Here is a 14,886-nt window from a genome sequence, read left to right as displayed (position 1 = left end):
GACTGTACACAGACACATGCACGCAGACTTATACCCCCCTAAATGCACACATATACACAGATCTACAGGCACAGCCAGCGACAGACACAACTACGAGGTTTGACAGACAGACAGGAATTTGTAAAAGAATAAAATGCACACACAGCTACACACTCACACTGTGTACAGCTTCAAGTAATTAAAAGCCCAAACAAACAAACAGATTTAAAGGCCTTTGAATGAAGTGTGCACTCAACTGGGTGTGTTGGGGGGAATGATGCGTGGAGGCAGAGGCCCCTTGCAGGTCTGAGTCATACTATGGTGACACTGAACCACAGGGTCAAGAGAAGGCCCCAATACAAAAGACCTCAAACTTTGTTTGTACCTCATTCATGAATAAGACAAAGCCAAATATCAACCAACACACAAAAAAAATCCTGTTTTTATCTTTAAATTCATTCAATTCAAATTTAGCATGGTATTTAGCTCTTGTAGTATCTTCTATCTTGCAGCAGCATGCAATGCAGAGAACAGCAACAAACTGCTTTAAACTAATTCAAACTAGCACAAAACGTTAATGTATCAGTTATGGATCAGGTCAGCAAGTAATTGCTGTTAAACTGATAACTGTGTTGTTCTCAGGTGTAAACTTGGTCTTACCTGGATGAGGTGTGACGGCAAAGTAACTACTGCGACGGAAAGCGATGACCTTAGCAAGGCACGTAGACCATAGAGAAAGGTAGTGAGGGCGTGGCCATTTCTAGGGTTGTCATGACAACACAGATCATCGCCCCATAGAGCCGAGCCAAGAGAGTGAAGCCCAATTCGGAGGATGTTGCGTGACTTTGACTATAAGGAAGAGCAAGGAAGAATAAAGTTAAGGAATACTAAAATTGTGTTGAAAAAACATGCATATACATATATGCTTTCTGCAGAAGTATACATAATGCAGTCATACACTTTAATTTCATTTAATTTCTGCTTTTGGATTACTTAGGGCTGTGTTGGGTAACATTACCAAACTCTGGGAGAGAGCAACTGGACAGTCTGCTCACCAGCACAGACGATCGGAACACAGTGCCCAAACGTGACTGGACACAACTGCCCAATCACAGAGGCCATCTGACACACGCACAATGGACCTGTCAGACAGGCTTCCAATATGGCTGCCACCCAGAAACCCCAGCACATTCTTGGCACAACAGTGAAGCTCTGCAGCCAAGGGGGCCTGGGTAAGGGTGGAGTGCCTTCCCTTGAAACCCCCGCACCCCACCAAAAGAGATCAACAGTAACCCACTCTCATGAAGACAGAGAAAAAGTGGCCAAACAGTAGTGGGATATATATCACTGAAACTGAGAGAATGGAGGAGCCTGTCCAAACTGTGAGAGGTTTTTAACCTTTGGTACAATAGCCTTTTATTTGGGGTTTCTTCAGGATGGTTCCTGATTACTAAGGTGAGAGCCAAGAGTGATTAAAAGAGCTCTGGCCTAAAATCTGCTTACTTTTTCTTTTTTTCCCCCAATCTCTCCTCTCCTTTATACCTCCCCCTCTATTATCTTCTCCACCCCACTTCCTCTCCCAACAGTATGACCTAAGCTTCATTTGGATCTGGATCAGAATCACGAGCATCTAAGAAAAATAAACCCCATTGTCTCTGAGAGTTTTCCACAGTGCACTCATAGTTTCCAAAGGAGGACTCTCACACTGGACATTCATCCCCTACGCTATTCTCAACATCAGTGCTTCATCTTTCAACCTTAATATGCTTAAGTTAGGAGTGCTGTGTGTGTGCGTCTTTGTCATTATTACATATGCCCTTTCTTTGTTTATCAGGCTCTGCATACACAGCTCTTGGGGGTGGGGGGCAGAATTAGAAATCTATTTTCTATGTCTGCAGCCCAGCAGGGGGAGAACTGTGTTAACAAGACTGTTGCTGTGGCATCAGGAGGAGAGGCCAAACTTAACTCCTATAGTTTAGCCTATAGAAAAATCAGGGAAAAGTGCCAGTAGGGTCCAGCCAAAGGACCAGAGGACAGCCATATAGGCTACAGCCAGCCTGGGACCACAACCTAATCACCAGCCAGTCTCTGTGGAAACTCAAAGTCCTGCTGTCGCCCCTGTCACACTCATCTCAAATGACTCTCAACAATATGCTCAGAGACAAAATCCTTGTTCTATTTTGTCATTTACACAGTTCGTATTAAAACTGCATCTTCTGGTCAATCTATGAAGACAGATTTAACAAATAAACATATAAAAGCACACACGCACCGACTATCACCCATACTGGGCATTCTTGTGCCAGAGCCCATGTCGCTCTGGGCCGGTCTGCATTCCTGGACTGTGCCAACAGCATGTCAGGCGGCCACACTGCTTTAATGATGTCAGCAGTTAATCTGGCGTGTGAGTGACAGCACTCGGGGAGGGAGGGCGGGGGGTACTGGAGGTAAATCCTGTGTGTGAGTGACGGGGGGAGAGGTGGCTCCAGGTGACGAGCAGAGGGGTCACCAAATGTAGGTGAATAAGGCACGGGCACAAATACACAGACACTAAACCTATTCACGTATGTATGTATATACACAGACACACACACACACATCACAGTGTTAACCAGATTACATCTGACTCCATGGAAAACGACAGAGCAATGAATGTTTCTGGCATTCTGTAAGGACTGATGATTATTAAAAAAGATGTATGTCAAAGGTAAAACACACACAGCTGGGACATGCAGGTGAGGCCAACCTGAGCAGGTGAAAGAGAGGTAAACAGTCCTGAGGTAAGTGGTGGTTAGAATGTGACAGAAGAGGCGGGGGCAGACATGTAAATTGTTTTTTTAACTAGGTTTACTAGGATTACTAGGAGCTTATAGTGATTGATGAGTCTACGAGCAGCAGACATTTTCAGCCTGAAAACATCAGAACCAGCAAGTTAAAGAGTTCATCTTTAATGACATTCAGTGAGTGCAGAGAAAAAAATGCACACCTGCTTTTTGTATTGCATCAGGCTGCTGACAACGTGCCTTTACTGGATTTCAGCATTGTTTTTGTCAATCAGAGCCAAAACACAAACATTGTGAGATGATGTGATTAACACTTTGTGAATTTGATTATTGGAACTGATATGTATGATCAAACTGAACTGTTCTTGTTCTTTGTGATTCTTGAGTCAAATGAATAAACAAAGCACATGCCCTTTTTGAACATTTTTAAACACCACACTCAACTGGCTGGATGGAGTTAAGTGATAATAAAACTTAACATAAAGAGATTGTTGGTTTGACGATTTGCTTTCTGGTGAAATGATGTATTTGTTTGCTTAAAAACGCAAACAACAAATCTCACCAAAGTTGTACTGATAGAAAATATGTGGCAAAAAAACGAATTCAGGTTGAAAGAAACAAATGCAAAGCAGTCATTCACTTCTTACCATGGGGGCTGCTACATCAAAGCCCTCCTTGTGTATGACCTCTTGAAGTAACTTCAGCAATGCAGAGTAGGACTCAAGTGCGGTACTGAAAAAGAGCACAGGATGGAGCAGAGAGTGGACATAGTGGAGAAGACAGCCAGAAAGAGAACAAAACAGAGTTACTTAGGATGTGTAAACCGTAACTGAAACCATTTTGATAAAACTGGGCCAAGCCTATCACCACAGTAGCTTAATCCTCTATGACTGCTGCACGTTCCTACTGACTGTGCTTTTCTGGAGCCACTGAAGCAGACAGATGATCCATATCAAGAGATCCAATTAATTTATTTGGTTGATTAAATTACAACATGACTGGTTCTCTGTCAGCTCCCCAAAGATCTGATTGTGCAGAGACAGACAGACAGTAAGACAGACAGACAGACAGATGAGACGAGCATATGCACAAACATATACACAAACAAAGACGATAAGCGTGCGTGCGCGCGTGTGTGTGTGTGTGTGGGGGGGGGGTTAATGGGCTGATATCTAAAATTAACAGGGAACAGCATTTTGGTGTTTAATCAGGGGTAAGATATGCACCACTGACAAAGGGCATACAGTACTGCTGGAGCAACATTTAGCAACAGTCAAGGGACAGATCACCGCTGAGCCCACCATGCTCCCATCGGATGGCCAATAGGAATGTTAACCCCATCTTTTTACACAGGTCCCCCCCACTTAAGAACACACCACCATTGTAATGACCAGTCTGTAGTGAGTCACAGTGGGCTGCTATGTCAGTTGTCAATTGGACCTGCAGGCTACAAAAGCTGATACACATAGATTGGTCACACGCCAATAGCCCTGCATAAAGAACAGTAATACACACTCGTGTTGATTACACTTGCAGCAAGTATATCCATGTACTCTATTTCAGTTATTCAGCCCAACAATGGTGTCTCCTGACCCCGCTGGGGCTAATGATAGAGCTGGTTTGGTGAAAGAGGGACACCTACCCTCCTTGGCCTCTCTGCCCATGCCCCTGCTCGGAGGTAGGGGGCTGGGATGGTTTGACATGCAGTTGAGCAGGAGGCTGCCTCTGGTTGGCAGCCATTGTGTAGGACGGCATTGTGTTTTAGCTACCCCTACTGAGCACCCCTCATTCAGGTACCAAAAAGGTCTAGGTGCTTAGCTACAGGGGCTAGCGCGTCAGCTAATTAGGATCACACACAGGGAAGCTTCTTTATCTCAGTGTTCCTCTTTCAGCGAGGGAAGAAACGACGAGAGAAGGGGGATGCTTGGTCTTAAACAACAGGATCTGTATCACCTAGAGAGCAATTTGTGCCAATTATGCCTTCAAGTCAAACGGAGCAATTTAACAGCTAGGGTATCAACATGGGGCTGTGGACACGTGCAAGGGGGAGTAGCCTGCTTAGGAGTTTGTCGGGTACATGTGCGTGTGTAATGCACTGAGTGTATGTATGTGTGAGTGCGGTCGTGTATGTGTGTTAGTATTGGGGCGGGGTGGGGCTGAGGGCACAATAGTGCGGCGCAGGTGTAGTTTCCTGCTGTCAAAACGGCTGTGAGATCTGTAACCCATTCAGATGACACAACAGTAGCATCACGTCACTGTTACTCACTGGACCACGGCACAACCCTACAAACATCAATAAAGAAGTCTTATCATTTTATTTGTTCCTTATTAATAAGCATTATTGTGTTCTAAACTGATAGAGCAAATGCAGTTCACTTAAACTGAATATCTGCAACATTTAATGTGTTTGCATGGTTGCTTTGTTAAACAGCCTCTGTTTGCTGAAATAAAGGAAGAGGGAATCTATAAAGCCTACTCCACATCCTCTGTGCTCCAGATTGCTGTATTTACCCAGAGTGTGTGAGTGTGCCTTCGTGTGCCCTTGTGTGTTCAGCAGCACTCTCCGTGTAAAGAGCCTGCATGACCTCTGAACCCTAAGTACACTCAATGCTGGAGAAATCAAACAGACGCTGAGCAAACAAGACCCTTATTTGAATAGACATACACAACCTTTCCAAGAGGCTGAATGTCTTAGGCCAATGGAAAGCTGCTCAGAACAGAGGGTGAACCTGAGTTGTATAATTAAAGGGTAAAAATACCCTTAATTACATAAGTTTTTAGGATATTTTTTAAAATTTAATCAGATAAACTGTTTTGTTGAAACCTGACAATTAATTTAAATATGATGAAAACAGAGCATTCTTTACATTTTCTACAAAATTAAACTGAGTATTATGTTTTCCTGCAGTCAATAAATGCACATCATTATTTGAGTTATTAGAGCTGAAACAATTCATTCTCTTTCTTTCTCTCTCTCTCTCTCTCTATATATATATATATAGATATATATCTATATCTATATATACATATATATAGATAGATAGATAGAGAAGGAGAGAGAGAGAGGCGGTTTATATATCTATCAATCTGTCTATATACATACATATTTGTTGTTTGCTTTTTTACTATTTACTGGCATCTTAGAGAAAAAAATTAAGCTGCAGCATTGCAATGCAATTCTCGCAAATGAGAGCTCAGTCTTGTGTTTCATCCTTTGTCGAATTGCAGGATTTATGCGTTATGTACTCTTTAAACCGTACTGCGCTGTCTGCTTTGTTGGCCTACCTGTATACTGTGAATGATGCCATGTTTGCTTACCTGTGTTCTGTGGATGATGTCTCATTTGTATAACTGTGTTTCGTAGACGATGTCGGGTTTGTGTACCTGTGTTCTGCAGATGGTGTCTCATTGGTTTCCATGCGTTCTGTGGATGATGTCATGTCGTTTTACCTGTGTGTGGGTGATGACTGGGTGGGATGTTCTGGAAGGTAGAAGCGGTGACACTTGGCTGCCTGGCGAATTTCTGGCTCCATCGTCTTGGAGACATCATAGTAGTGTCCGAACCGGGATGAGGATGCCAGGGCACTCTGAGGAGGTCAACAAGTCAAATGCATGTTAAAGCATAAAGCAACCCTAAAGCCCTTTAATTAAAAAGCTTTTCAGTTTATTTTCAACCCTCCTGGTCTGATACCCCTGTTTGCTTTAAGCTTCTTACAACAAAGTCATAAAGAAAAATAATCTTATTAATATGTTAAATTAGGGTGCTTGATGATACTATGGTTATGCAATTGCATTGTTTATGGGTCATTCCTCAACATTCCTACAGCAGAGAAGTTAAATAACCACTACGACCACACTCTTAATCATTTCTTCACATAAATGTCCACTTCTGGCTGTGAAAGCAAACGTGTCAGGGACGCAGGGGAAGGCGGATGTTTTCCTGCAGCTGAAAGAGAGAGTTTTAGCTCTTCCCTCTCAGTGAAACCGGGGATTCCATTGTTAGAGGGGCCCTTAATCTACTCCTAATCTGGATTAGGGCCCCCGGTGTGTCCCTCTCCTGGCGGGACGAGGGGGTCAGCAGGGCAGGGGGGGTCAGGGGCTCATCTTCTCTTTGTGAGCTAGGCAACCCGCTTAGCGTTCCATCCCCGCCCTGATGGCCTCACCTTTGATCTGATGTCTTCATCAGGAGAGCGACACAGCGGGCTATGCCAGAAGAGGTGTGTGTAAGGGGAAAGTAAGCGTTGACTCTGGGGGTGAATTTGGGATGCAAATCCTCTGTTGGGGCTTACTAGTGGTTTGTAAAGACGATTTTACAGGGGAAGGGGGAGAGGTGAGGAAAGGACACAGATATAAAGAAGTTTCCAGGGAGAGAGAAAGAGGGAGAGGATCCCCAGGGATACACTGTGTGCTGTTAATCCACATAGCGATATGGATTATAGACAGAAGGGGGGAGACTGCAGAGAAGCAGAAGGGGAGGGTCACCTCTCAAAGCGGAAGAAAGAGTGTAGGGCTGCCGACCCTAGCAGGGGGAAAGGCAGGGATTTGGTGGGAAGACAGAGGCGCAGGTCTGGGTCATAGGGTTGAGCGAGCAGACATGTCAATGCACAGACTGCAAAGTACTCTTGTTTCCCAGGCTAAGCAGGGGTGCAGGCGTGTGTGTATATGTGAGTTGGGGACCAGTGAAAAGCCTACCTATTGCCAGCTAAGTGTGAGTAATCTGGTCCAGCTCTGAAAGGACAGGCTGAGGCCTCATTCATTCCACAAAGTAGTTTAGGACTCATGGATTTAGTGGTGGAGACAATTGCCAACCACTAAGACCAGAGAGCCAGTGCTGTTCTTTCTCATACTATCATTAACAGAGACACATGATGGACTCTTAGTAAAAATAGCATGAGTTACCATATTCTATTGCAAATTCTATGCTGCAGTCATTATAATACCAGGAAATACAAAATGTCATGGGACCACCTGTACTTTTGGAAGATTCTGATAGCGCCATGCAATCTTCATGGCATCCAAACTGTCCTGGGGTTCACAAGACAGCCTAGGCTGCTCCACTGGTTTGTGGACAGCAACATCGTCCAAGATGGGAGACGGAAGTTCCTGCATAAAACGATACAATAAATATAAATTAAAATATGTTTTTTGTGACTGGAAAAGAGACATTTTCCTTATTGTTATGATATATTATATATTATGCTTTAACTGAGCAATTAAGGAAAAAAAGAGAGTTTGTAAATAGAGAACTTAATGATTTCTTGGTCATAAAACTATAAACTTTACTTGGTTTCAAATTGAGATTTTACATATGTGCATCACAAAGCCTTTAGACAGGAAAAATGTTGCTGTGCCACAGTGTGAAGGGACGAATGATGAGCAAACACAATTAGAAGTCTGGAACCGGAGTTAAGTTAAACTTTGTGAGTATCTAAATCTCAAAATTATGCTTTTCGTAAAATAAAGATCAGAATCAGAATCAGAATTGCCTTTATTGCCATGTAAGCGAAGAGGTTTCACATTACTAGGAATTTGTCTTGGTTTGTCTTGGTGAATTTGTCTTAGAACAAGGTGCAAATGTGAGCTTTTGATAAGAGAGACAAAGCTTTCACTACGCAACAACTCAAACAAATTCCCACACGATAAAACTTGCCAGCTTTGGTTGAGAAACATGATAAGAAGGAGTTGGGAATCTTAGTGATTAGCTCTCTGGCAAGTAAACACTTATCAGAGCTATTGTAGTGTATATGAACGCATTCTCCAATTTCCTGCTTTAACCTGATCTGTCCCAATAAACTGGTTTCTTGTATGCATGTTAACGTAATGCATAAAGTACAACCTCAGCAACTGCAGATTAGCATACTGTGAATGTAGCTGTGAAAACACTAAATAATGTGATATATCCCCATTGGGAATCCCCCTCTCTTAATAAGCCTTTGATATGTAAAGAGAGGGTGAGGCTGTGACCCCTCCCACTATCAATCATTGGGAAAGAGGCCCTCCTCCTGCATGAAGGGTGGCAGTCAGCTTCTGGGGCTATGGTCCTCTTCACAGAGTGATGCATCGGGAAACATTTCAACAATGCCACAGCCATGCCATCCTCGACCTCTCAGACACCCCAGCTGACCCTGACACATCTTGGGGAAAGCTGTGGGCCTATAATACCTACTAAATCTAACCGGCCTGAATCAGTGTACCAGTGTACAGTGAGAGCTGAAGAGTATTTCCAACATGGTGACCAAAAAGTAAACAAGATCTTCTTCAAAAATGTCTTCTACATGTTTACAGTGGTTATAGAGAGATCAAGTTAAAGTAGACATATTGAGGCCATCCTAATTCCTTTGGAGATGATGTCAAGAGTTGTAGCCTGGGAAAAAATCTAATACTTTGCAGTACAACACATTTTCTTCATCTGAGCTTACAGAATAGATGGAACCTCCTCTCGTACCTGGAGGATGTCATCTGGGTTATCTTGAGCTGCTGCCACGAAAAGTTCATGTTGACACACCACTCCTTCTGCCAGGAAGTACTTTAGGATCATACGAGAGTAGCTATCATAACGGTCCTCCTCTATAAACAAAACAAAAAACAACAATCAGAATGTGAGTCAACTAAACATACACTCTGAGGAAACTGTCAATCAATGCCATACACCTAACATTGTCTGTGAGGCCTAAGGAATATATTCAGAGATAAAAAAAGACAAGGTATATGTTCCCAATGAAAAAAAATCAACTTCAACTTGTCTCATTTTGACCACTCATTCACACACCACAGATTCAACAGTTCATGACCACATCACAGCTTCAGACTGTAATTGATGTAAGGACCACAATCAGGCTACTTTTAGTAGGGGAATAGACACAGTGGCAATTGACACGGCACACAAATATTTGTGATCTGACTATTGCAGCAAACATGACATCCTCAATGCTCTTGTTAGGGTTGAAATAGCACTCCTGTCCACTTTCAGCTATCATATTTCAGCAATGAAGGTGAGAGGCAGACACCTGTCTTAAGCATTCACCTGACCCTGCCCTGTGAATGCAAGGGTACACCAGCAGTCAGGACAACTGACAGGAGAATGCAGAAGTGGGATAAAATAGTGCCTGTCCTCAAAATGCTTCTTGACATCTGTTTCATTTGAATATCTTTGCTTTTTTGTGAAATCTGCAATGTCCTTCCATCATTACCTTCCTAGCGTTGTTCACATCAAGTGTATTTATTATCATAGAAGTAGGTTAGAAGGCATCTACAAGTTCTACAAGAGGCTCTTAAACACATAGCGAGAAGGTAAAACTCAGTTTGGAGTGATGGTATTACAGTCTCACTTAGAGAAGCATTAAATTCACAAACCCCCACCCTGAACAGGGCACATAACTCTACCCAGCATGCTACTGCTGCTTCCTGTCACCGTCATCATTTTGTAAAGACTTCATAGGCCTCTCCATACAATGACAAATAGTGGTCACAAGGACAAAGGCGGCAGTGACAGTTAAAGGTAATGGGCATACAGCTGACGGCTTGGGAATGACATCCTGACGTGTCATCCTCAAACATTCGGAGAATTCTCCCCTCCCACGTTCCCGGTCCCTGTTCTCACCTACGGACTTAGGATGGCCCAGGAAATTCCATGGCTCTTCAATTTGTTGTCGGTGGGGCTCCCTGTTCTCTTATTGATGGGTTTCTAGGTCAGCAGGCCTTTGTGGCTTTCAGCGGGCCCCACAAAGACTCCCAGATGGGCCCTCTCAAGATGGGGCCTATTGTGGCTGTGTTTCTATGGGAGCCTTACAAATGGAACCTCCAGGAGTCATTAGGCTGTTGAGGCGGGGGGTAAGGGAGGGTGTAGGAGGTGGCAGGGTATACGAGCAACAGGGGGTGGGGGACGGTCATATCTTTGAGGTAGATCAGTCACTCTGGACAGTCATGGGATGATTTTTTTTCTTCTTTTTTTTGCTTATTCTGACTAAGGTTTGGTAAAGGGGGGAAACGCCTCTGCTTCATTTGCCTTCAAACAGGGGAGTGGCAGTGCAAGAGTCCTGATTCATATCTGCCAAGGCTGCAGGGGGAGGAGGCAAAATATCTAGGTCAGTGTTTTCCCCTTGTATGAATCTTTGGTCTGTGAAGAACTACTATTTCTACTGAGCAAATTAATTCAAATTAATTTAGGCCATATGGCAGGTAAACAAAACGGAGAGTTTGTGAAAAAGGATTTAAGCACTACCCTATCTGACTCAAAGATATAAGTCCTGCTACATAGGTGGGTTATATTAGGTTAAATTTCAATTAGGAGCATTTGTCAAGCCCTGCATACTGTATGTTTGACACCTTTCTATTGTTCAGCTTCAGCTTGAGATTACTGTCTCACTTTATCATTTCAGTTTGTGGGCATTAGGCACATGGTGTTATAATTGCTGAAACTGTTGACTTTGACCAATCAAAAACTGCAGTTTTAAAATAGATGCATCTGTCATTTTTGGACAGGTGACTTGGTCCTTGGATGTCTTGCTTGCACAAACTTCATTATATGCTGTAATGTGCGTATAGTATCATCACTTTTCATCTATCAAGTTGTCTTCTTGACCATTGGTTTTGTTCATGTTGTTATTATGCTTTGCCGTGCAAAAAAAACAAAAAAAGGGGCAGTTAACATCAGAACTGAACTTCATGACAGGTTCTCTTTTATTGCAGTGCTATACACTCTCACTGCATCTGCACTCTCTAAGTATTAGGTCTTCTTTGTTTGCAGGGTAATAATTATGAACTATTTTCACAATCTGCATTTTAGTTTTCTGTACAAACATTAAACTATTCTCAAAAACTAAGATACTTATTATTCATAGTGCAAAGCTTTCAAATATTTAAACATGTTCAACAATTAGGTCCAGTTTAATAGTGATAATTATGGGTACATTAAAGGAAAAACACTTTCACTTAAACTAATGGAATGAAACCATACATGGTCAACATAATAAGAGCCAGGAAGCTTTGTTGCTTCTCTTACAAAAACCCAAGAGATGAGAGATCTTCAGACAGCAGCCATACTGGGCTGATCCCCCTCTGGTTGACAAATCAGGACGGACAGCTCAAGACACTTCAAAGGCAGACAACGACCAGTCTGATAATTTTATGTCTGTGTCTCACAAACAGGCCATCACAGCTAAAGGGGCAGACTGTAGGAGACGACTGCCTGAAACAAACACAAACAAACACACACTCCATCCCCCCCACCCCCACCCAATCCCACCCACCCACACAACAAAACAGACAGCACAGTGTACACACACACACAAACCGCTCTTACAGAGACAAACACAAGAGAGCTCACACACACATTTCACCTTTACTGTGTCTCTCATTACCAGATGAAACCAACCGTACATTGATTCACAAAATGGAAGGGAAGAACGCATTAGTGTATAATCACTGACTCCTGCATCGATTGGGGGGGTGAATTAAAGGGCAAAGCAATATCATCAGTTGGTATAGGCCTTTGCTACACACAAATTACAGCTTCAAGGGGAAACAAGACTATCTTAACCTCACTGTCTACCAGTGCATATAGCCTACCCTATGATGAATGATAATAACAATAATAATACAGTGAAAGACATTTATGTCCCTAGAAAACCCACTTGCTTTGAATGTAGCGATGAAAACTTCCATAACACATCTGCAGATGAGCATATTCATTAAGGATCACAGTGGAAGTGTGAACACCTGGGATTCTAACTAGAGACCTTCAGGTCATTAATCTATTCGCCATTCTACTAAACAGTGACATGCTAACCACAAAGAGCCTGAGGACAGACAGACAGCACCATTAGCTAAAAAGTGTTACTGAAATAAGCTTTGGGAACGCATGATTTTTTGGTTATACATACATACGGCTATACATATATATATGGATTGTATATTGATGCTACATTTCAGCTTTTAGGTTAATGCAGTGTCAGTGAGACACTTCCTACCATATAGTAGTATATGGTACATCATAGTGCATGTAACTTTCTGAACACAAATGCACTGATGCCAACCAAGACAACTCTCGTTGCAATAGCAGTTAATTCAGGCCCTGACACACCAGGCTGATGTTCGTCTGTCAGTGCACATCTGTGGTCCTAGTTTGTCCCACAACAGTGACACTAGCTGGTTCTTGTTGGCAGCTTTTCAGCTGCTTTCTCAGTCAGTGCATGAGGAAAAAAGTGAGGAAAGCGAAACAAACAAAAGTTAACAGGTGACACACAAAAGTTACACAGTCGCAGTACTTTTCTCTGCATAACTGACAGCTGACTGGTTTGTTCTTACAGTTGATTTCTCTGCCTTATGTCCTGCCCAAACAGCTTGTTTCACATTAAGGAAAGGTTCATTCAATTTCATGGGACCTTTATGTTTGTTTGTTTGTTGTTTGTGTTGTTTGTATTGACAAATAAGTCTCACCTATGAGAAGTACTGTTCCAACTGCTAATCCACCACCTGTTTGTGAAGACAAAAAGAAAAACAACAAGCGTCAGTTTAAAAATAAATAAATAAATAAATCTGTCACATATTACAGACACTGTCAATCAATATAAACGACTCTGAGCCTCCCTTTGACCAACTGCTGCTTCCTTTGCTCTCCCTTCCAGTTTCCACAGCTGTGTATTCATTGTCCTTTTTCACAGCAGGCATTTTGACTTGGCAGAAAAATCACAGGTGGTACTAATAACAGTGATGGTTGCTCCATTCTATTCAAGTGTCCCAGTAAGCCGTGACAGTGTGACAATGAGCAAAACAGCGAGACCTGAAACTGAAGCAGCTAAATGGAAACACAATTCATTCATTTTATAATTTACACATGTGATTTTCCTACCATGGCATGCCAACAATCAGCACACAAACAACACTCAAAATGGCTAATTGGAGAACTGCATATCTGAAGATATGTCTCATGTCTTGTTTTTCCATTGGTTAGGGCAAAAGTATTATTAACTTGTTAATAAAAAATCTAAGGCCACTGGTATGCCAGAGTGTTCAGATGAGTCACTGATGAGGGTATATGCTTTATTGAATCAACACATTGTTCTTGTTTTTCCCTCCCCCACCCCACCCCCTTATTTATCCAACGATGTCAGTGGCTTCTGATAGACATTGCTCCTGTGTACAAGTGTATAGTGTATGATTGAGACTAAAGAAGTCTCAACAAGATCAAAACATGACTGCAATTTTTTCTGAGTTACAACATAATTATGCTACAGTGAATATGCATGGAAATGCTTTACAGATATGCCTCCATTGATACATTGTTAGATGTGCCAGAGGTTCTAACATATCAACTACATATGCTTTCAACAGAAAAATGTCATGTCCCTCATAAACAGGGACATATTCAAAACATATTCTATGAGCATCTCTGGGTTCACAACTAACCAAAGACACAAGACTGCTGTATTTACAGAGACGAAGTGCTCGGAAAATATAAAAATACAAAAAGATTTAACAAGGATATCGAAGATTTTTAGACTTTATTCCTTAAATCAGAAAGTGCTTTCAAAAATGCTCCTTTTTGACATCAGTTTAACATTATTTAGAAAAATCCCTACAGACACAAATTCAAACAAATATCTTTCCGTGGGCTGAGACAATTAAGTGAGAAGAAGTAGTCAGTATATTTGCCAGAAATCTGGAATTTTGCTGTTTAAAGTTTTCTCTAATGCTAACACTAACCAACAAACTTTTAGTACAGTCTTGAATTGACAGTGACAAAGTCCACTACTTTATGTTAATACGCATATTTCCCTTTTGACAATTTAATCACGCTCATATCAATATCACCTACTTCAGTGCATCTAGCTAACATTACAATGAAAAACACTTGTTAGCCTGAGTAGCTCGTGTTAGCGTTAAATCTCAACAGCAAACTGACCGAGGAGATAGTCGAGTGACGTGACACCTGTCGAAACTAGGAGTTGTCCATTTTGAACCGATGGTCTGGTACCAGGTATGGAGATTAACTTGCTCCTTGTTTTCTTCTGAAAACTGGTAATATTGAACGGTGAACGTTCAGCAGAGGGTTTACCCACATTGCTCATGGGAGCTGCCATACTGCTTCTAACGTGGTGACGCTTGTTAGTGTTTTGGAGCGTGT

The 14,886-nt window shown here is 42.2% G+C and overlaps 1 protein-coding gene across 3 annotated transcripts in view; it reads right to left on the bottom strand.

Annotated features, from left to right (window-relative positions):
* Positions 1-14,882, bottom strand: part of elp4 (elongator acetyltransferase complex subunit 4) — a 53,387-nt gene extending 38,505 nt beyond the window's left edge. Inside the window, exons 1-7 of one of the 3 annotated variants that reach the window (XM_046384800.1) lie at positions 14,665-14,879; positions 13,200-13,235; positions 9,208-9,329; positions 7,731-7,865; positions 6,213-6,349; positions 3,410-3,494; positions 640-828 (exon numbers count right to left, since the gene is read on the bottom strand). In XM_046384800.1, coding sequence (XP_046240756.1) covers positions 640-828; positions 3,410-3,494; positions 6,213-6,349; positions 7,731-7,865; positions 9,208-9,329; positions 13,200-13,235; positions 14,665-14,842 — 882 coding nt within the window. In that variant the 5' untranslated portion in view covers positions 14,843-14,879. Of the gene's footprint in view, positions 1-639; positions 829-3,409; positions 3,495-6,212; positions 6,350-7,730; positions 7,866-9,207; positions 9,330-13,199; positions 13,236-13,349; positions 13,470-14,664 lie in introns of those variants that run through there. The other 2 variants (XM_046384820.1, XM_046384810.1) reach the window with 2 other exon arrangements.
* Between the last annotated feature and the right edge of the window lie 4 nt (positions 14,883-14,886).

The sequence above is a fragment of the Scatophagus argus genome, chromosome 1 (genome assembly GCF_020382885.2).
Source record: "Scatophagus argus isolate fScaArg1 chromosome 1, fScaArg1.pri, whole genome shotgun sequence".
NCBI lineage: Eukaryota > Metazoa > Chordata > Actinopteri > Scatophagidae > Scatophagus > Scatophagus argus.
The sequence above is the reverse complement of the archived record's forward strand: the minus strand, read 5'-3'. Positions and strand labels throughout refer to the sequence as shown.